At 50.2% G+C, this 23,178-nt stretch overlaps 1 protein-coding gene across 1 annotated transcript in view; it reads right to left on the bottom strand.

The window, feature by feature from the left end:
- The window catches only part of CFAP57 (cilia and flagella associated protein 57), a 76,336-nt gene that overhangs the window by 12,546 nt on the left and 40,612 nt on the right, over positions 1 to 23,178 (bottom strand). The window contains exons 12-20 of the mRNA XM_029230849.1: positions 20,628 to 20,783; positions 19,052 to 19,145; positions 18,231 to 18,421; positions 14,496 to 14,669; positions 13,311 to 13,469; positions 10,114 to 10,257; positions 3,717 to 3,833; positions 2,267 to 2,401; positions 2,042 to 2,185 (exon numbers count right to left, since the gene is read on the bottom strand). Coding sequence (XP_029086682.1) covers positions 2,042 to 2,185; positions 2,267 to 2,401; positions 3,717 to 3,833; positions 10,114 to 10,257; positions 13,311 to 13,469; positions 14,496 to 14,669; positions 18,231 to 18,421; positions 19,052 to 19,145; positions 20,628 to 20,783 — 1,314 coding nt within the window. The remainder of the gene's footprint in view (positions 1 to 2,041; positions 2,186 to 2,266; positions 2,402 to 3,716; positions 3,834 to 10,113; positions 10,258 to 13,310; positions 13,470 to 14,495; positions 14,670 to 18,230; positions 18,422 to 19,051; positions 19,146 to 20,627; positions 20,784 to 23,178) is intronic.

Below are 23,178 nucleotides of genomic sequence, written 5' to 3' on the forward strand. Positions count from 1 at the left end.
CTTCCTCTCTTACAGATAGGAAGGCAGCTCCTGGACAAGTTCAGGACTGCCCCCCCCCCGCCCCTCCCCTAGCAAGACTGGCCAGCAGGAGGGTAAACTGGGTCTGTACAAAGACAGGGCTGTGCTCTTCTCTCCAGGCCCGCCACCTTGCCTGGCCCTTAAGACCAAAGAAGGAAACAATTTTTATCATCCAGAACAGTAGTTTTGAAAGTTTTTCTTTTTTTAAGTCTTCCAAACAAAATCTTACACAGAGCCCACCGCAATAAGCAAGGAGTCTCCCTGGTTGAGCAGGTGCTGGGAGCCCAGAGCCCTGCATCCTGACCCCCCTCTGGCCCCCTGCAGTTGTCTGTGGCACTTCTGTGCATCCATAGGGCTCCGCAGCACACAGGTTTACAATGCTGCTTGAGCAAACACTCTCCGGGTTCTCCCTGTTGATGGCTCCCTCTGCCAGCCACCAGGGAGTGGTAGCGTTGGGCAGAAGCCCTGCTTGGGTCTCCTCTGCTCCCGCTACCCCAACTCTCACCCTGGCCCAGCAGGAGTGCGCATGTGGCCCCTGGGGAATGGGGGAGCAAACGAGGCCCTTCTGCCTGTCCTGAGCAGCCTCATGCTGACGCTTACACCCTCACCTAGGCTGTGGTCTTTACTCTCTTTCCTTTTCCTTCTTCTCCTAGGATTGACATTTGCTTTGGGAGTCTGGTTGGCATGGAGAGAGGGACCCAGCCCTTGGAGGACCCCTCAGGCCTGTGCCCTGGTGGCAAGTCACAGATGAGAGCTCAGCAATGTCACCAGTTGACAACCACTCCTACAGTCTCCCTGGTCCCCCTGCCCCGCAGGCTGCACTGCAGTGCCCCCAGGGACTCTCCATGCTCAGGAGCACTCGAGACCCTTAGCAATGGCTCTGTGTATCAGCTGCTGGTGCCTAAGTGTCCCAGCAATTGAATCTACTCCTATCTCTGGGCCTCTGACTGCTTTCATGGCTCAGGAGCTGGGCAGTGGGCTGCTTGATGGTGTGGGCTGCTTTTAAGCAGGGGCTGGTTGTAAGGTGGCATGAGACCTGCCGTGCCTGGGGCTGGCCTGAATTGCAGTGTGCTCTGCCCAGCTGTGTTCAGAACTGATTTGTTTCAATCCAACTGCAGCCCATCCCCATTCCAGCATTTTAATTACAGCATTAAAGAAATAGGAACATAAAAAGGTACATGCCTTATAAATGTGATTCTGACGTTCTCTTTTGATATTAATTCACATTAACTGCCTCAGGTGAGACTGATACCCAAAGAGAGATTGTCAGCAGAACCCTGCCTGGGAGTCCGACAGTGTGTAAGTGGAGGTGGCAGTAATGGGGTTAGGCTCTCTGAACGGCCCTAGGAAGAGTCCGGGGAGGTGGGCGTGGAGAGAGCTCATTAAAGTGAGGGGAGGCCAACGCTTAGGGTGGGTGTGGTTGGCTCTGGACCCGAGAGATAAGAGTAGGGACCTGAGGCACCAGAAAAGCCGGAGGAGGTGGGAGGAGATGGGCATGTTCCCAGGAGAGAACTTGGCCAGCAGGGACCATGTGATAACAGGTAGCAGAATAAAAAGCAGCTAAACAAAGTAAGGTGAAACAGAAGCTGGAAACAGAAAAGAGGAGAAGGAAGAGAGTAACTGGGAGAGCTAAAGTCATGTGGCCAAAGTCCAGAGGGGACAGGGGTCAAGGAGAGGAGTGAGGCAGGATGCAGGAGTGCTTTGGATAAAGATGGGAGTAGAAAAAAGAAACGGGTGGCTGGTGAAGTGAGATGGGGCAGAAATGAACGAACCTTGGAGGGGCAGGAGTGGGCACGGAAGTGCCTAGAAAACCTCCTTGGCGGGCCTCTGGGCCATGGTCACCGCCAGGATGAGCTCTGAGGGGGACAGAGGAGACAGGTCAAAGAAGGAGCTTTGGAGAAAGCTAGTGGGTCCCTTGGACATTTGGGGAACCCTGAGGACAGTGGTCTTGGAGGGGCCCTTGACAGGCTCTCTTGTCTCTGACGGCCCAGCCTCGAGGGAGCTGAGGGGCGCGTGCAGGTACCTGCATGATGCGGACGTAATCCGCGCGGTGCAGCTCACTCTCCTTGACCACCTTCTTCTTGAGGGTGGCCAGGCTCCTCTCCAGGTGCTCCCGCTGACGGGTGTACTCCTGCTGCAGGTCCGAGTTCAGCCCTGTGATCTCTACCTGATGGGGCAGGAGGGGCTCATCGTGAGGGAGGGGAGAGCCTGGAGGGCAGGGGAGGGCGGAAAGGGAGGCAGAGCTCACCATGTCTGCCCGCTGCACGTACTTCTCAAAGAGAGCGCGAAACTTCTCCTTCAGCTGCCGGGGTTCTTGGATGTATGCCACACAGTTGTGAAGGTCCATCTTAAACCGTTTGACCAGCGCCTCCAAGTTCCGCTCCTGCAAGCAGAGGCATTTACTTCTAGCCCCATAGGGACTCTCCAGGGTCAGGGGCTGCAGCCTTGTGACTGCATAAAGGGACAAGAGACACCTCATCTAGGACTTCACCGTTGACCACCAGGGGCCACACAGAGCCCAGAGGCCTAGATGGGCACCTAGCCCAGAGGGAGAGGCCCTAAAACTCCTGTGTCCCTGGCCTGAACAGTTGCATTTTTAGGAGGCAGCACACACTGATTCCTTTATTGGCTCTAGATTCCTTCCAGGACCACAGGCCTTAAAAGGCTAAAAGAGGCGCAAGTGGTCACCTACTCCTTTCGGAGCCAAGATGGAGAGCATCGATTCTCTCTTGCAGATCCCTGCGCTTCCCTGCCCCTTTGTTAGCTCATCCAGTGTTTCTCCTTCCTGAGGGCTGCTGTGAGTGGGTAGGGAAGATAATGACAAAATCGAGCAGACTGGTTCATCTGCAAACTTGGGCTACGTCCTCCCTCTTCCATCATGCTTTCTCAGATACCCATCTTCCCCTACCCCTGACCTAGAGAGACTCTCCTTTTTCTTCACTCTCACAGCTCTTTATTCACGTTCCATAATTTTCAGCCTTGGCTGGCTGATAATTACTATGCACATGCCACAAATCACCTGTCAGTTTGTGAAGGGCAGGATCTGTATCAGTTCACGTTGATAGCTCTGCAGCTTCTAGTATTACCTAGTACAGAGTCAATCCTTAATGTGAGGGGTGGAAAAATTCAACCTGATTCTACCAACATAACGAGGTGCTCTGTGCCAGGGGGTGAGGGTGCAGCCAAGTCCTGGCCCAGGACCAGAAGACTGGGTTCCCAGCCCTGGCTCTGTATGTGCTCACTAGCTGTGGGTGCTGGGTGAGGTTTCTAACTTCCTAATCTCTCTGACCTTGCTTTCCTTGTTTATTACATAGAGAGACCGGAATAGGCGATTTCTGAGGTCCTCTTAGCTCAGTATTGTTTTGGCAGTCAAGCCTTTAACCACCGACTACAGATGATCTCTCTGAACATGTTCCTTCCCAGGCCACACAAGCCAATGTTGTGAGCATTCCTATAACACTGGCTTCCCACCTCCTTGATCACTATACTCAAAGTCATTTTATAGTCTCAGATGGATTCAGCTACATAAATTTACATGAGCCTGAAATAGGACAGGGCTGTGAACAAGTAAAGAATGCGAGTTAAAATAGGTGTATCTTAGCTACGGGCTGGCTCTGTCTCTTGAAAGCCAGCTGCCCATTGCAGACAGGCACCGGCTCCTGAATCCAAGAGCTGCCAGACTCTGAAAATCCTCACACCTTTTGTCTCTCTCTGTGCATCTCCTGATCAGTAGCTCTTAATTTCTGCCACAATTCTGTGATGTTCAGCTCCAGCTGTGTGTTCTGCTTATGGAAATGCTCCAGTTCAGTTTCCATCTACAGACAACAGGGGAAAAAGAGTCAAGAATAAGAAAGTAAGCCAAGGAAGTCATGCAGATGGCCAATGGGCACATGAAAAGATGTTCAACATCACTAATTATTAGGGAAAGGGAAATCAAAACCACAATGAGATATCACCTCCTGCCTGTTAGAATGGCTATTATCAAAAAGGCAAGAAATAATAAGGGTTAGAGAAGATGTGGAGAAAAGGAAATTCTTGTGCACTATTGGTTGGAATGTAAATTGGTGCAGCCACTATGGAGAACAGTACGGAGAGTCCTCAAAAAATTAAGAATAGCTGTATAACAGAGGATCCAGCTATCCCACTTCTGTGTATTTATCCAAAGAATGCAAAAACACTAATTTGAAAAGATATATGCACCCCTATGTTTATCGCAGCATTATTTACAATAGCCAAGATATGGAAGCAACCTAAGTGTCCATCAGTGGAGGAATGGATAAAGAAACTTTGGTACACACACACACACACACACACACACACACACACACACACAAATGGAATACTATTCAGCCATAAAAAAGAATGAAATCTTGCCATCTGCAACAATATGGATGGGTCCCTTTAGGGTATTATGCTAAGTGAAATAAGCCCAACAGAGAAACACAAATACTGTATGATTTCATTCACCTTTGGGATATAAAAGACATGGAAGGAACTTAAATGTCCATCGACAGATGAATGGATAAAGAAGATGTGGTACATATATACAATGGAATATTACTCAGCCATAAAAAAGAATGAAATAATGCCATTTGCAGCAACATGGGTGGACCTAGAGATTATCATACTAAGTGAAGTAAGTCAGACAGAGAAAGACAAATATCATATCATATTACTTACATGTGGAATCTAAAAAATAGTACAAATAAACTTATTTACAAAACAGAAACAGACTCACAGACATAGAAAACAAACTTATGGTTACCAAAGGAGATAGAGGGGGTGGAGTGGGGGGAGATAAATTAGGAGTTTGGGATTAACATCGACACACTACTATATATAAAACAGGTAAATAAGGATAGCACAGGGAACTATATTCAATATCTTATAATAACCTATAATGGAAAAGAATCTGAGAAATATATACATGTATGTATAACTGAATCACTTTGCTGTACACTTGAAACTAACACAACATTGTAAATTAACTGTACTTCAATTAAAAAAACAACAAAAAACAAACAAAATAAATGAACAAACCAAACAAACCAAGCACATAGATACAGAGAACAGAGTAGTGGCTACCAGAGGGAAAAGGGCGGGGCAAGGGCAACATGGGTAAAGGGGAGAAACTGTACGGCGACGGATGGAAACTGTACACGCTGGAAGTAGAAGTATAATGCTGTTGGGTGGGAGGGAGGGAGATGCAAGAGGGAGGAGATATGGGAACATATGTATATGTATAACTGATTCACTTTGTTATGAAGCAGAAACTAACACACCATTGTAAAGCAATTATACTCCAATAAAGTAGTAAAAAATAAATAAATAAATAAAAGAACAACAACAACAAAAGAAATATAATGCTGCACACACGAAACTTACATAACATTATAAACCAATGGTACCTCAATGAAGAAAGTCAGAGAATGAAAATTATATTTGAGAACTGAAGTCTTTTAGTGGGAATGTTTCCCCTGCTACCAGGGCACTTCCCTTCTAGTTCCCACACTGGAAGGAACATTTCTTCTTACGCCTCGCCGTCCCCAAAGCTCCCCACCCCTTGGCTGATATGTTAACCCAGATATGTGTTTCTATAGCCCGGCTATGAACTTTTTGCCCTTAGTTTTCCTGTTCCTTCCTTCTTTTCTTGAATTCCTTATAAATTGACTGGAACCTGTAACCTGAGGCAAGGTTCTGCAGAAAAGCAGCTTCCTCGTTCTACTTTGTGAAGTTGTGTGAGTGAATCTTGACCCTCTGGGGCCACAAACCATCAGGGCCGACCCTCAAGCAGAAAGTTTTGAGGGAGCAGCATGTAGGTGTCTCCAGTCTAAGGCATAAAACAGAAAAGAGGAGGCTGAGAAGGAATCTTTGCCTCATCATTCTGCTGAAAAGGTCTGAAAAGTACAACTTCAGAGGGCCTCATCTTCAAAAGAAAAAAAAAAAAGCTACCCACGAGCTTCTGACTCTTTATTCATTGTTACATGGGTATCAACCAAGGACATGTGAGTAACAATCAGAGTTTCTGATTAGAATGAGATCAGCTGTAGGTGAGCTCGCCTTTGATTTAACTCCTGCCAAAAGCAAAGGAGTGCAGTCTGACTGACACGCCAGATCTGGTGGATCTGGGGGATAGAGAGGTTTGCTGACTATTTTGAGGGGGATGGGGAGTTCACGGGGTTTTTTCCTGGCTGGATGGAGTAGCCCCTCTAGCTTAACGCAGGCCCTTCGGCCAGATTTCAAGGCTCCCGGCCAGCTTCTCAGGTACCAGGAGGCCCTAGGGAGCCGTATCCTGGACAGGAAGGGGCAGCGTTTGGAAGAATGTTAGCCTAATTACTGGAAGCGTTTTGTACGAACAGAGTAGCCCTTTGACCCAACGCCTGGCATAAAAGCGGCTCTCAATAAATATTCATATGAATAAATGAATGCATCACAGGTATAGAAGGCCAAGGGAAGCAAGACTGAGGGAAGGGAGGAGAGCCTGAAACAACCTGCCTCTGGAAGAATGATAAGATAAACATGCAATGTTGGCAGAGCTATGTGGAGCCACCTGGTAGAGGACACAGAGCAAGTGTGGATGTTTACACAGCTAACGAAAGAATGTATCCCTTAGAAAGGACGGGCAGGCTGAAGCCCCAGGTCTAGAGGGATTAGAGGGAAGTAAATGAGAAGTTCACGTGCAGTAGGATCAACACCATCAGCAGTCAGGGCGGAAAGGCCCCTGTGTGTGCACAGTGGAGCTGAGGGGTGGCACCTAGGGAAGGGATGCTCAGTCGGGTTTTGTAGGAGGCATAGGGTTTAAGGACAAGTTGGGAAGGAGAATCTCAGGCAGAGAGAGCAGCCATGCACAGAAAGGACCAGAGGCATGGGCAGCCTGGCACATCTCTGCAGGCTGCAAGTGGTCCAGCCACCCCTGGACCTTGGAGGGGTGCGTGTGAGGAAGTGGGAGAGGAGCTAGAGAGGTCAGCTGAGCTGGGTCACGCAGGACCCTGGGGCTGAGGCTCGAATGGTGTGAAGCTCAGCCTTTACCCTGCCCAGAAGTTTAAATAGGTCAGAAGTTTGGCCCTTATCCTGAAAGTTCAGGGAGCCACTGGCAGGTCTTACCCAAGGAGTGGCATGATCTGATTTGCACATTAGAAGGCCTGATGCAGAGGCTGTACCTGGAGCCAGGTAGCCTGGTCAGGAGGCTGCCGCTGTGGCCCATGTGAGATGCTGGTGCCCCAGACAAAGGAAACGGCCGCTGCAAGAGAGAAAGGAGCTTCTCCAAGGCCTGGGTGCTTGCAACTGGCTGTGCCTCTTTCTCTACAATCTTAAAGTCAGCAATGACCAGGTTAGGTTAGAAAGGAGGATGATATGAGCAAAGCCTCAAACCATGCTGAGAGTAAAAAGAATCTATTTCATAGAAGGATTGACATAGAAATATGTCAAATTTGAGTAGCTGGCTGGTCAGCCAGGAGACTAGCCAGTGAATGGGAACAAGCATCCTTTTCCTGGAGTGGAAATTCCGTCTACTCGTCCAGGTGGTACTCATCACATTCAGAGATTCTTAGTGGGGAGCGGGGGCTGGGGAGAGGCATCTTGACCCCCGCCCCACCAGGGGACATGTGGCAACATCTAGAGACATTTTTGGTTGTCATATCTGGGGGAGGGGGAGGACAAACCCCTGGGGGAGGATTGTCTCTACCTCTAGTGGGTAGAGACCAGGGATGCTGCTAAATATCCCACAATGTACAGGACTGCCCCCTAACAAGGAATTATCCACCCCAAAGTGCCGAGGCGGAGAAAACCTGCACTAGATGAGGAAATAAAAGAGTGTGAAGTAAAATGATGAGGTTCTGGAAACTCCTGCCCTAGGAAGGAGATAGTCACGTTTCATCAAAGAGAAGCTGGAAGAGTGTCTGTGAGGGGAGGCACTTGAGTCAGGGAAGTTTTCTGTTTTCAGGCATGGATGTCTCAGCTCTACAAAGGAGCCAAGGGCTTGCGGCTTCCTTCTTGCAGGGAAAGGAACTTCACAGGAGGTCCACAGCAGGTGGGCCTAATGTGTCTGACCCACAGAGGGAAGCCACCAGGTCACAGGCCCCTGGGGAAGGAACTGGGCCCAGACATCAGCCCTGGCAGCAACTGGCACCTGGGGTGGGGCAGGAGGGGTCCTGTTTGACTCGTTCCCAAGGGGGTGGCGTATTCCCTGCTGAGGATCAAAGCCGTGGTTGGTCCAGTTACTGAAGGGAACGTGAATAATCTCTCAGGTGTGTTGCAGTGGAAGGCAACCAACCCAACCTTAAGTGCAGTTGACAAATATGTCAGATGAGGTGGGAGAAGTGAGGCCGTGACTGCCAGGGGCCTGCGGCGCATCCGCTTCCCAGGCAGGTAGGGCCCCTGCTCTTTCTCATCTTCTCAGGCTGCCATTCTTGGGCCCTGAGGTCACTCAAGAATGGCAGGAGGGCCAGAGGAGGCAGCTCTGTGGTCAGCTGGGAACATCCTTCCTTATCCCAGAGGCCAGGGAGAAAGTCATCGTCACAGGACATATCCTCTCTGGATGTCCCAGCCCTGGACTGATCCCACCACGTGGCCTCTTTTCTGGGCCTCCTGGAGAAAAGGCTTTGCTTTTCTCCACGATAGCCCTTGTGGAGCCAATTCTAATTGGGCCATCGGTACACCCTCCTACCCTTTTAGCTTTGCTCAGCACAGTTAGAGAAGATGGAGGGGGAGTAGGAGGCTGTTTTGGATAGGGTGGCAGGGAAGACCTCCTTGGAGAGGTGACACATGAGCTGAGACGTGAAAGACGCAAAGAAGCCAGTCGTGTGAAGATCTGAGAGCCTTCTGGGCGGGGGGAGCAGCGCTGCGAAGGTGCTTGTCCTTGGAACTGTCAGAAAGCCTGCAGGCTGGAGCCGGGGAAGGAGCCTGGAGATATGGCTAGAGAGGCTGGTTGAGGTGGGATCACGCAGGGCCTCTGTAAGGAGTCTGGGCTTCATCCTAGGTGGGAGGAGATACCACTGGGGGTTTGCTGTGGTCTCTATGTGGAGACCAGACTGGAGGCTGGAGTCAGGACCAGAAGAGAGATGATGTAGGCTTGGACTGGAGTGATGGCAGCAGAGGGCAAGGAGGGTTGGATCTGAGATATCGTTTGGAAATAGATCAGATAGGCATCGGTGACTTGGATATAGGAGTTAAGAGAAGGGAAGAACCGAGATGGCTTCCACACTTCTACGTTAAGCACCTGGGTGGATTGTGGTGCCACTGACTGAGAAATGGGGAAACTGGACGAGGGGGAGGTCAGGACCACCCTCGTTTAGATGAACCGTGGACCCCACTGTCAGCTGCTCACTGCCCAGTGTGGGGAGGCTGACAGGTAAACACGTCATAAGGAAATGCCCTGTGTACTGGGCAGAGAGGCCAAAGGGGAACATTTGTACCCCACTGGGCTCTCAGAAGCCCTCGTCCCTTGCTTCTGATCTCTCTCCTCTCTGCCTCCATCCTGTTTGCTTCCCAGAACACACTCTTAATTTTGCCACTCTCCTGCTCAAGAGCCTGTGATGACTTCCTACACTCCTTATCAGACAAAGTCCAAACACCATGGCCTTGTATAGGGCCCCCACCAACACGTTTAGTCTGAGAAAAAAGTGTTGAATCCGGAGGGGGTGTACTTTCTGGTGGACAGGCTGGTGGCTGAGTACACATCGCCCCCTGGTGGCTGAAGGCCCAGCAACCGTGGTCCAAATAGGTCCAAAGCCCACCCCAAGGCCCCGGGGGAAGCCAAATCCCAAAGCACTTTGCTTTTGCACCACCGAACCCCCGTTGGGCCTTCCCGTGGCTTCTTCTGCGGAGTGGATGCGGCCCACACCTTGGGAGCAGGGAGGGGCTGCAAGGAGAGCTTCCTTTCTTTTTTCTTTTAAAAAAAATTTTTTTTTGCTGTGCTGAACAGCATACGGGATCTCAGTTTCCTGACCAAGGATCAAACCCACACCCCCTGCAGTGGAAGCATGGGAGTCTTAACCACTGGACCGCCAGGGAAGTCCCAGGAGAGCTTTCTTTCATTCCCTCCTGGCCAGCCAGGAATGGTTGGGAAGGAGGCGGGGGGTCCAGATGGCTTCTCACCTTTTGAATCTGTTCCTTCATCACCTTGATCTCATTCTCTCGAGGTTCTATTTGCTTCTTCAGCTCCTTTATTTTGTAGTCAAGCACAAACTTGAATTTCTCTAGTTCTTGATTTTTCTTTTTCAGATCATAGATTCGCTTCTCCTGTGCATGAGAGGAGAGAGTAGTTGAGAGAGCTACCAGGAGGCCCTGGCACGGAATCCCTTTAGGCAAAGTGCACAGATCCTGTGACCTCCTGATTGAGGAAGCCACAGACTGCTCCCCTTGCTGGGGACACAAAGGCCGGATCCCCCACCAGAGGGAACCATTGACTTCTTGGCTTCTGTGCCAGGACTACATTCATTCACTCACCCATTCAGACATAGGTTTTGGTCAACTGTGTTTTCCAAAGCTCACCTGGGCAGCATCTCCTGTCGTACATGCTCTTCTACAAGAGAAGAGCGTGCTTCTTATGCTTCTCCATCAGGAGGTGGTGTCTAATTCCCTCCCCTTGCATCTGGCTGAACTTATGGTTTGCTTGTATCCAACGAATGAAACTCAAGTGATGCTGCATAGCTTCCCAGGCTAGCTTGGAAAAGGCCGAGCAGATTCCACCTGGTTCTCTTGGAACACGTGCTCTGGGAGGCCATCTGCTATGTGAAAAGTCCTCCTACACTGAGACCTCCAGGCTGGAGAGCATGTTTGGTGCTCTGTCAACAGTCCCAGCTAAGCTCAGCCTCCCAGTCATGCTGGTCAAGGGGCTGGACATGGGGATGAAGAAGCCACCTTAGAGGCTGGTCTTCCAGCCCCCTGCTGCGGGAGTCACCCAACTGAGGCCCCACTAGGACCCAGACATCGGGGACACAGACAAGCCATCCCGTTGTACCCTGTCCAAATTCCAGACCCACAAAATCTGCAAGCATAATAAAACAGCTGTTTTTCACCACTACGTTTTGGGGTAATTTGTTGCAAGGCAATTGTAGTTGGAATGTAGGTCTATCCATTACCACACATTTACTGCACAAAGATCTTTTGCCAAGGTCGGAGATTCCAAATAGAAATACACCACAGTCCCTACCCTTACAGGGAAACACACTAGCTGGGAAAGCAGATGTGTCAACAAATGTAAACCTACACTGTGACAGGTATTGTGGAAGAGGGAGGCACATGGAAGGCGTGGTGTGTATTGAGGGTGCTGAGAACAACTTGTGTGAGTCAGGGTGGTGGTTCATGGGGACAGTGAAAGGTGAGCCTGGAGGGGAGGAGGGGAGAGAGGCAAGGGTCTTCCATGTTGGGTTAAAGAGTTGAGAATTTATCCCGGAGGCCAGGAGTTGGTAAGCTATAGCACTCGGGCCAAATCTGACCTGCCGCCTGTTCTCATAAAGTTTTTTTTATACTTAAAAAAAATTATTTATTTTCGCTGCGTTGGGTCTTTGTTGCTGCGCGCAGGCTGCTCTCTAGTTGCAGCGAGCAGGGGTTACTCTTCGTTGTGGTGGGCGGGCTTCTCATTGTGGTGGCCTCTCTTGTTGCGGAGCACGGGCTCTAGGTGCACGGGCTTCAGTAGTTGTGGCACGTGGGCTCAGTAGTTGTGGCTCACGGGCTCTAGAGCGCAGGCTCAGTAGTTGTGGCACACGGGCTTAGTTGCTCCACGGCATGTGGGATCTTCCCGGCCCAGGCCTTGAATCCGTGTCCCCTGCATTGGCAGGCAGATTCTTAACCACTGCGCCACTAGGGAAGCCCATGTTTTCATAAAGTTTGGTTGGAATGTAGCCAAGCCCATTCATCGATGTCTTGTCTATGGCTGATTTTATGCTACTGTGGCAGAAGAGACCACACTGCGTGAAAATATTTACTACCTTGCCCTTTATAGAAAAAAAAATTTTGCTGCCCCTTGCCACAGGCAGTTGGGACGTGTGAAAGAATTTTAAGTGGAAGAGTGACAATAATTACAGAGTGTGGTGGCAGGGAGCCCGGATGGGAAGTGGGAAGGAAGGCCGTTAGACCCGTTAGGAGGCTGGTGCAATTTTCTAGAGGTCTTAACCTCTTTCTTGTCAAAAACCCACTTTGAGTTGGGGGGAGCAGTAAATTGGGAGATTGGGGTTGACATAAACACACTACTATATATAAAATAGATAACTAATAAGGACCTACTGTATAGCACAGGGAACTCCGCTCAATACTCTGTGGTGACCTATATGGGAAAAGAATCTAAAAAAGAGTGGGTATAGGTATATGTATAAGTGAGTCACTTTGCTGTACACCTGAAACTAATACAGCTTTGTAAATCAACTCTACTCCAATAAAATTTAAATAAAAAAAAAAAAACCCTTTGAGAGTCTGTGGAGAGCTTTGACTCCTCCCTAAAAAATGCCCAGATACAAATGCAAATGCTCACTTGCAGAAATGATATGTGTGCACTGTCTCATTTCATCCTTATCAGAGCCCCTGAGGGCCGCATCCACAGGTGGGGAAACAAGGCTTGGATCAGTTGCCTGAGGTCCTGTGGCCAATTGCAGAGGCTGCCCTGGCACCTAGCTCACTAGGCTGAAACCTGCGTTCTCAACCACCCAGGAGTTGTGTCCAACTAAGGCAGCAATGGCAGAGGGGCTGGAGAGGAGGGCACGGAGCCTGGATTTGCTCAGGAGGAGGATATGAGATTTTGGATACGGAGGTGGTGTGCCTCACAAAATGTGATGTGTTTGTTTTAGTGTTTTGTGAGAAAGCCATCCAGAAAAATGATACCACTTTCTGGGGTATCCAGTGGTTACAGGGCCAACCACGGGGGAGTTCCTCTCTGACCAGGGGGACCACATGGGCGATGGGGTGAGTGAGCTGCCCCCAGTCCATGGGATAGTCACCCTGGGATGCCTGGCGCAGTGGCGAGCAGGGGCCTGGCAGTCAGCACTCAGGTTGTTACCCCACGTCCGTCATCTATGAACTGTACGAGCCTGGGCAAGATACTTACCCCTCGGAACCAGTTTCCTGAGCTAAACAACTGGGTGGCTCATGGTCCCTGGGGCCGTTGGGGGAATTGAATGGTATGTGTTTACAGCAGTTAGCCCAGTGCCAAGCACACAGTAGGCACTTCACCCCGCCCCCCTCCATCAAGTTCAATAAATGGGTTCCAGGAAGGCAGGGACCCTGTCTCTTGAGCTGTGTCCTCATTGCCTGGGTCTGTCTAGGCGGGAGTTGAGGCGGGACACAGGATATGCCTTTACCTTATCCTGAATCGTCTCGTCTCTTTCCTGGATCTCCTGCTTGAGACCCAGGATGTCCTTCTCCAGGGACTTGATGACTCCTTGCAGCTTCACCTGTTCTCCCTTCAGAATCTCAGTGTCGTTGGTTCGCTCTTCAATCTCTTTCTGCAGGCTGCTGAACTAGAGGAACAAACAGCAACGACAGGGACCACCAGAGCCTGTGAACTCATCTCCATTCCTCCTGACTGCCTGTAGACTTTAAGAGCTCCCCATCAGAATTTGGGACAGTCAGGAATTTCCCAGGGGACAATTCTGTCCGACAAGATCCAGTCCCATCCCCTTATGTGAAGAAGGGCTGTCTGCCTTAAGAGGCTCCAGAGAGACCAGTTCTCCCAGCAGATGCAGAGTTTTCCATGACCACACTGACCCTGAAAGGCTGGGATCCATGCCCCATCGAGGTTGCAGAGGTTGGGCCCTAAGTGATGAGCCATCTTAGTCATGTCCAAGAAGGGAAGATGTGATTGTCCCCTGGATTGACTAGTAGTGTGATTTCTAATAGGAAAGAACATAAGCTTGCTTTGAACTTGGCTTCTCTAAGGTTAAACGTTTCGGGGCAACTGGCAATTCTATAAGGATCTATGAATTGAATGCCTCCTCACTCAGCCATCAGTGACTACAAACATCTCCCCTGCCTTATAACCTAAGCATCCTATACTCCCAATCTTTCTCCCGCCCACAGAGTCTGAGCAGGAGCACCCCTGAATCCCTGCACTGAGAGCCTGAGGACACCTCGAGGTGAAGACTTTATCTATCTCACCTCCAAAGACTGCATGTCCACTTTGAATGTTTAGCTCTGAAAACTCTAAATCCCACTTGCCAATAAATGAAAGCCCAGGGTGTCCACCAGTGTCATGGTGAACCTCACCGTCCCTGCAAACAGGAAAGAGGAGGGGGAGCCCCGATGGTTACCCCATCAGACGATGTGGTAAGGATCTGTCTGCCTGTCTGGGCAGGGGGAACCCTCACACCAGCCAGTGCTGTTTTCCTAACCCGCTTGCTGGAGATGAGGACGTTCAGATGGGATCTTGCCAGGTCATCCCGGGGCAGAGCCGCCATCAGCCGGCTCCGTGTCCGTCTACCCACCCCATGCTTTCTCTGTAGTGAGGCCCTGGTCCGCCCCCAGGCCTCTCGGGAACAGCCCGGTACCTTTTTCCTCATGATGCCCGTTTCTCCTTTGAGCCGCAGGTTTGATTCCTTTTCATCCCGAAGCTTCCTCTCATACTTGGTTTTGATATCTTGGATCTCACGGTCTTCATCTTCTTCGATCTGCTTCTTGGTCTCTTCAAACTCGCGCAGCTGCTGCCTGACAGCCTCCTGGGCCTGGCTCGGAGAGAGGGAGAGTGTGTGCCCAGGGCAGAGGGGACACGCGGCACCCTTGTGCTCAGAGGGCCTGGGACGAGGTGAACGTACAAGGCCTATCGTGGGGAGGGGAGACCGAGTGTTGGTACGGCAGTGGAAACCAAGGCCATGGGTCCCTTGACCCTTCCACTTTCTTTCTGTCCTTCTGTTTGTCCCCCTTTCCCTACCAGATCAGGCCTTGGGCTCTATCACTTCAACCACTGTCCCACCAACACCCCCCAACCCTGTTCCACCTCTGGTCTTCTTCATACTGACACCAGCCCCCTTCTATTTTTCCCTCACTAAACTTGTGACGCTTGTAACTTTATATTTATTTGTGGAATTACTTGATTGTCTCTCCCATTAGATGTAAGCTCCTCGAGGGTAAAAACCCAGTCTACCACGCCCGCCAGGAGTTCCCAGTGTACAGCGCACACTGACACACAGTAGGTACTCAATAAATATCTGAATGAATGAGTGAAGCTCTAATTCCACCCTCCCCCTCCTTAATCCAACCAATCCCGTCCTTTTCACCTCTTGAATCCATCCACTTTATGCCTCTGTCACTGCCCAGGCCCCTGTCATCTCTTGCCTGGACTGTTGTCAGCCTCCTAGCCAGCCTCCTGCCTCTGGTCATGCTTCCCTCCAGTCGGATCTCATTCTCTAGTCGAGGGGAGCTTTCTAAACCACACACCTGGTCATGCCAACCCCCACTTGCAAGCCTTCTCTGGCTCACCCTTGTCCTCATGGTAGAGTCCAGACTCTTGAAATGGGTCCACAGGCTCTCAGGAGGCAGTTTTGGTGCATCTCCCTGGCCTCAGCCATCACTCCCACCCCAAGCTCTCTCCAGTGTGAACTAACTTCAGATCCCCCAGTGTGCAAGGTCCTCAGCTGCTGAGCCTTGATACCTGCTGTCCCTCTGACTCCAGCGTCTTCCCGTGGCTCTCTCCCATTCTTCCTCCCGCTCTTGGTTCAGCTATCATTTCCCGTGTGAACACTGTACGTCCCCCATCACTTTACATTATATTGTAAATGCCTGTTTGACACGGAGGCTCCTTGACGGCAGGGCCACATCTCCACCCACTGCAGTGAACACCCAGCACATATCTGGTACATGTCGGTGCTGAATGAGGAAAAGCCTAGAGCCCAGATGCTGGGAAAAACGAGCTCTGCCTGGTGGAGTTTGGGGAGTGACTGGGGCAGGGCTCCTCCTTGCTCACTGCTGCCCAAGGGTGGACATTTAGATCATGGTAGAGTCAATGTCTTTCTTCTCACACTGACCCTGGTATTCTCCCAGGCTGCACGTACCATCCCTGGACTGAGTGTTTTGGAGGTTGAGTGAGACAAGGTGGTTTTAAAACGGGGCTCAATGGCCTCCTGAGAAAGGCTTCTCTTTGCCCATCACGTCACCAGACCCTTGCTGGACAGAATCCTGGCCAGGGCGGCTCCGACTGCAGCCTAGAGGGGCCCGCAAGCCCCTGCTCTTGGTCTGGGAGATGTTGCTAAAAAGTAGAAGTAGAAGCAGCCCAGCCAGTAGTAAGATGGCACTTGGGAGGAATCTCCCTAGGAATGTTCTGAGTTGAAATCTTACTGACTCAAAAGAAGAAAAGCCTTGTCATCACTGTGGGAGGAAGGCTGGCCTCTCTCCCCTCTGTGAGGATCGATCCATTCACCCTAAAATCCACGATGTTGCTGTGTAAGCCACATGGGCGAAAGGGGCCCGGGGGTCCTGAGAACACAGAGGAGGGATGCTTAGCCCTGTGGGAGGGAAGGGTTAGGGAGGAATCATCAAGGAGTTAGCTCTTGTCCTGAGTCCCTGAGGGGGCAAACAAGTGCCTAGATGAAGAGGCATCACCCTGAGCAGGGGCTCAGAGGTTGTGCAGGAAACTCCCAGAGGCTCCACATCACTGGACAGGGGCAGCTGGAAATGGGGCTGGGGAGGTGGGCAGGGCAGTGAAGGAACATTCCTCACACCGTGGAACTGGAAGCAGCTTGGGCTCAGGTGGGGGTGGAATCTCTTAGCTCCCCCTCTGCTATCGGAGCTCAGCCTCTGCCAGGTCTGCGGGACCTCCACTTTACTTCTCACCACCTATATATCCCCCACTGCCTGGTCACCCTCCCTGTTCACCGAAGACTTCTGGATGTCAACTCACCATCTTCCCTGCCATCACCAGGCTGGTTACAGAGGATCCTAGAACGTCTCCTGGTGCTTTGACCCTTATCTTCCCGCACCCACTCTCAGGTCCACCCCCTGGAATGGTGCCGCCTCTGAAGTCTTAAAATACAGGGCCTGCTCTCTGAGCACAGGTGACTTCTCTGTTGGATCCCAGGTGTGCCATCCTAGCTCTCAACCTCATCACGTCCCCTCGCCTGGTCGTGATTCCTCCACTGACTCTTGGTGCCTTACTGACCCTCTCTGGCCTGGACCCCGTGGCAGGTCACCAGCCAACATTTATTTTCACCACCAGAGAAGCCCCAGCTCTGGCTCAGGGCGGCTCCAGGCCTTCCTCTCTCACACACCTATTTGCTGAGCCCTGCTGTGGAAAAGCGCACAGCCTGGTGGGTGAACGCCGCCAGAATTCGCCTCTCAGACCTCAGCTGGGCCTTCAGCTACAGACCTGCCCGTCCCCTTCTTAGTCACTCCCTTCCTCATTCCCTTCAAAAATCACTCCATACTTTCGTGACTCTCCTGCCCTCTCACTGTTAGCAACAACGTCTGTCAGAATTTCATGCCAAAAAGACACCATCTGGCCTCTCTCATTTTCCCTTCATCTTGGGAAACGAGATACTTTGGCAACCCAACTGCTTGAATATTCGATGACTTTGCCCTGCCTGTATGTTCTTAACCTCCTGCATTTCCCAGTCTCCTGGTTAATTCCAGCTTCCAAGCCTCCTGGATCTCGGTAGCTCCTGCCAGCCTTTCCAGACCTTGCAGGCCAGGGTGGGTGCTCTGTGTCTGCATTCCCCACTGTCCCGTCTACACCTTAATGAATATCAGCCTGTGTGACCGCCTTTCTTACCCACTGAGAACCTGGCCCCATGTTTCACTTCGCTTCACCACCCAGCACTCAGGCTGGTAAACCAATAAGACAGTCTGTTTGTTGAGTCAGCGCAGGAATGATTTCACTGGCTTACAATGTCTTGCAAGACATAAGAAGTTACGAAGGGGTTTCAGGCAACCACCTTTCCCATGGTTCAGGTCCCTGTTCCTCTACAGTTCTAGAGGCTTCTTCTAGAAAGCTCTCCCCAGTGCTTAAGGCTCGAAGGTACAGTTAGGAGAGAACAATAGTTATGAACTTAGTCTATCCAAGGAACTTTAGTTTCAAAAGCTGAGCACCTCCCAGCTCAGGGAGTCCCTTGGCCGCCAGGGAAACAAACATATAAACAGCACAAAACAAGGCCAAACGAAACACACTTGGAAAGGAAGGTGGGGAAGGAAATGGAGGTCAAGTGAGGCTTCCCACAGCTCTCTGGGCTGTTCCCAGGCCAGGTCTGCAGGATGGCACCGTGACAGGGAGGCACAGCTCGGCTTCCTGCGAGTACCTCTTCCAGGAGGGTGGTTTTCTCCTGCAGTTTGGTCTCGTAAAACTCAGTCAGCTCCTCCAGGGCCTGGCTCTTGGTCTCATCGTTATCCCGAAGCTGTTTCTCATACTCTTCCTGCATCCTCTGGGACTTGAGCTGCAACTCCTGGTACTTCTCATATTCTAGAAGCAACTTTTGGTTGTTGCAACATTCTGGAGAGAAGCAAGGAAGGTTATTTCAGGAGGGACAGTAGCATCAGCCTCAGGGACACCCAGGGGAGCCTTGGGTGCTTTTCCAGCCTTGGGCCCCCTTCCAGCACCAGCTAGAGCTTCTGCCTCCACAGGCGAGATACAAATGCACACCTGTCTTCCTCACAGGCCCCCCACGCCATCGTCTTGTCTGGCAGCCCGATTTCCTCCCTTCACCGTCTAGGCAGAAAGGTTTCCAGGAAAGTGCAGAGGGGTATTTGGGGGTTCAGGGCCAAGAAGAATGCCCTGAGTGTGCAAAACGGGTACTAGTACCCCCATTTTATGGGATAGTAAACTGAGGCTTGGTGAGCTTAGGTGATTCCCTAGAGCACCCAGCAAGTCCAGGTGAATATGGGACCCAAGGCAGCCTATCAGGCTCCAAACCCACACTTTTCCTATCTCCTACTGGCATGCAGTAGGTGTTTAATTTGTGTTTAATCAATGAGTAAATACACAGGAGCAAAAACCATGGTGAGTTCCAGGGGATAAATGTAGGCTGTTTACAGACTGGGGCTTCTGCTGAATCTGGAGGACTCTCAGACTTTGCTCCCAGTCAACTGCCCTCTGCCCAGTGGCCTCCACTGATGGCCTCACCCAAGTCCTGCAGTTCCCGGCTCTGTTTTTCCAGGAGGTCTTCCATGCGTTCACGATGGAGTGCATCCTGCTTTTCTTTTTCTGCTCTTAAAACCTACGACACAGAGTAAAATGCTCTCATTTCTACACATCTGCTGAAAGCACCACCATGAGAAGCACCAATTGTACAAGTGAGAGCCTCCTTCACTCACAAACATTTCCCAAGCCCTTACTTTGCACCAAGCACTGTTCTACAATCAACATGCAAGCTATCACTTTTATTTGCATTATATTCTGCTCTGAAAGTTCTATGCTACCTCTATTTATATCCTTCTACGAAATGAATCTTGTCAATGATGAGTTCAGTTTTGGACATGCACCAAATGGATTTCTGGGTGGAAAAGGTAAGGATTGATTTGAATTCTCTGTTGTCAGCACATTGCTCTCAAGGAAATCCTTGGCTATGTTAATGTATCAGCTTCTAAGAAAGTGTTTTCTTTAATGGAGCAGGAAAGCTCCTTGCAGGAAGGGGAGGTATCTAACTTTGTGCTCAGATTACAGAAGGCACCAATGTTTGTTGATTAAATGAATGAAATAATAAAATTAACTGCCAGCGTGTTTTTAGACCCATGGAGATAACATAAAAGAACAAATATCACTTGAGCAAAAAACTGGCTGTTCTGGTGAAGGGCCAGGCAGATTTGTACAGAACAGAGAAATCATTCTGGGAGAGTCCTGGACCATCTTTAACTACAGGAAGGCCATTTAGACTATATATATTTTAAATTAATAATTATTTTATTTTTTGGCTGCGTTGGGTCTTCGCTGCTGCGCACGGGCTTTCTCTAGTTGCAACGAGCGGGGGTTACTCTTTGTGGTGCACGGGCTTCTCATTGTGGTGGCTTCTCTTTGTTGCAGAGCACAGGCTCTAGGCACACAGGCTTCAGTAGTTGTGGCATGCGGGCTCCGTAGCTGTGGCCTGCGGGCTCTAGAGCACAGGCTCAGTAGTTGCGGTGCACAGGCTTAGTTGCTTCGTGGCATGTGGGATCTTCCCGGACCAGGACTCAAACCCGTGTTCCCTGCATTGGCAGGCGGATTCTCAACCACTGCGCCACCAGGGAAGCCAATTTAGACTAATTTTATTTAACCTACTGACAATTCTGAGGTCAATATCCTGCTAGCTCTTCTCTTTCCATACTTTATTTTTCTTGTTACTTTTCATTTTGCTTTTAAATAAGTTTCTCTTGACCACAAAGGTAATATATTCTCATGGTGGAGAATTTGGAAATTATAGAAAAGCATAAAGAACCAAATTTAAACTATCCACAATCCCAACTTCCAGAGATAATCACACTGCTAGCTATTCTCTTAAAAATTGTTCTATGTGTATTTATTTTACATCATTAATAGCATTCACTATAGAGAGCTCTATATTCTGTTTTTTTTTCCCACTTAGCACTTTGTTGTAAGCATTTCTGATGTTATCAACTATGCTTTAAAATCGCACATTATCATACGTCTTATTGTTTGACCGTGTGCCAGTTGTCTTGAGTGAGCAGGAAATTTCTTGTTATTCACCGTTGTTGGTTCAACAGACCTGGTTTTTCATTTCCAAGGACTCCATTTCCTGGAGGAACTTGTCTGTTAGTTCCTTAACCTTCTCAGAATAGTTCATATCCTTTAGTCGAAGTTGATACTCATTCTCCATTTTTAATTCTTCCACACGAGTCTTCAGCTCCAACATAATCTGAACCTTTGGGAGAAGGACACAGAATCAACAACAATCACAGTGCGGGTGAATCAGACTATTTAAACCCGTGGCCTTGAGCTCTCTGAGACCTACAGCTCTGATCAGCCTCCAACGCATGTGTCATCTTTCTGCACAAGACACACAGACCAGACACTAGGAGAAATACGAGCTTCTTCCTCTACCCTCAAAACGTGTCATCAGTGAGCTCCACTGTGCAACAGGCAGTATGCTAATAATGCACGTCTCCTTCAGCTATGCTTAGATGTCACCTCAGTGAGGTCTACACAGACCACAGGACTTAATCCTGCTTCCTTCCCCTTCCCATTCCCGGCACCTCTGACTCCCCCCACCCCCTTACTCTGCTCTACTTTTTTATTATTCCCTTAAATCTTGGCACTTTTAAACGTTACTTATTATTTTAGGGTCTTTTGCTTTCATCCCCCCTAGAATTTAATCTCCAAGAAGGCTGAGATCTTTGTTGGTTTTGTATGCTGATGTACCCCAAGTACTTAGAACGGTGCCGGACACAGAGTAGGCACTCGAAAAATATTTGTTGAATCATGATTCCTGACCCCATGGAACTTACAGTCTACTGAGACAGCCAAGGAGACTTAACATTACCAATTGTTATAAGTGCCCAAAGCCAGGGAGTGTGCACACAGGCTAGGGTAGAGAAGGACTGAAGGCAGATGCATTGGTTGGGGGGTCTGCATAGTTCAGGTGGGGGACGGTAAGGGCCTGACCGGAGGTGGGGAGCAGAGCAGAAGGGAAAGATTCCAGAGAAAGAGATTTTAGGGAACGTGGTGCCTGATGGGTTGTGGGGTGAAGTGAGAGGACTGTGGATGGAGACCGTCTCCCCGGCCCAGACAATTCCCTGAGGGTTGCATTGGCCTGTCTTGCTTCACTGCTTTATCCTGGGAGCCCAGCACAGGACCGGCACTAAACAAATATGTATCAGATGAATACATGGCCCTGGGAGCCCGCCGCGGATGAGTGGGACACATTTTGGTGGGAATGACCTGGTTCTGACAGGTTGCATTGGAGGCACCTGCTCATTGCCCTTCTCCATCCTTCTCCACATTGCTGCTACAGAGCAGTCTCTTCAGACACAAATCTACTGAGTCATCCCCTAACTTAGATCATCAGTGGGGCCTTAGGAAGCATTTCCAAAGTCTAAAACATGGTGTAAAAGGCCCCTCACTATCTCTCTGTTTCACCTCCAATGCTTCTCTCCGGCACCCCCTCTACTCTCCAGCCCCACCAGCTAGGAGCATCCTCCCCAGAGCATCCCCCCTCATCCGTTTGCACACACTCATTCCTCGGGGTGGAAGGCCCTTTGCAACTTGTTCTGGAGGCTCCATTCAAGGCTCACTTCCCCTGGCGCCAGCTGGCCTGGGTCAGGGTCCCTTCCCTGTGTTCCCACAGCACAGTTCCTTCATAACACTCATTACACACTTGGTTCCCTTTTAAAATTTTACCTATACTTCTTCCCATGATATAAGCTCCAGGACCATCTATGTCTTTCATTTCTGTAATCCCAGACCTAGTACAGTGTCTGGTACATAGCACATCTTTCTGCAAATACTAGTTAGGTGCATGAATAAATGAATGACTGAATGAGTGGGTAAATCACGATAGTTACATAGAATGTCATAGAATGTAAAGAAAAAGAGAGAGCTGGGAATTCTGGGCAATGTGGCTTTTAAGGCCAGTTGAAGGAAGAGCCAGGAAGGGAGCTGGGGAGGAACAGTCCGAGAGGCACACAGGCAATGATGTGGTGTGGTCTCCTGGAGCCCAAGAGAGAAGGGAATTTCAAGAAGTGAGCGGAACATACACTAGTCACTTCCAGCTTGGCAGCCGTGCTGTCAGGCCTAGCTGGGGGCTGGGGGCTGAGGTCAGGAGTCAGCCCAGACACCTCAGGCTTTTGGTGCAGCCTGGTGTCTCCTACTTGGTGTCTTCCCCTCTCCTTGGGGAAGAAGAGAGAAAATAGAGAAGAAGGAAGAGGAGGAGACACATTTGCCTGCAGGAGGTCAGACTCCTAACTCTCACAGCCTCTCCCTCAGCCTTTCCTCCCACTTCCCTTTCCTGCAGAAAGTTCCAGGGAGCTCTAGGAGGGCTCTCCAGCAATCGCCAGGGGCCTATCATCCTGCTCTGGGGCCATTGTGGTCCTGTTGGCTTCGCTTGTCTCTGCCCCTCACTTGGAGTTTTTTTTGTTTTGTTTTGTTTTGTTTGGCGGTACGCGGGCCTCTCACTGTTGGGGCCTCTCCCGTTGCGGAGCACAGGCTCCGGACACGCAGGCTCAGCGGCCATGGCTCACAGGCCCAGCCGCTCTGCGGCACGTGGGATCTTCCCGGACCGGGGCAGGAACCCGTGTCCCCTGCATCGGCAGGCGGACCCT

The sequence above is a fragment of the Monodon monoceros genome, unplaced genomic scaffold, assembly GCF_005190385.1.
Source record: "Monodon monoceros isolate NGI ecotype Baffin Bay Population unplaced genomic scaffold, NGI_Narwhal_1 Super_Scaffold_18, whole genome shotgun sequence".
In the NCBI taxonomy this organism is placed as follows: Eukaryota; Metazoa; Chordata; class Mammalia; order Artiodactyla; family Monodontidae; genus Monodon; species Monodon monoceros.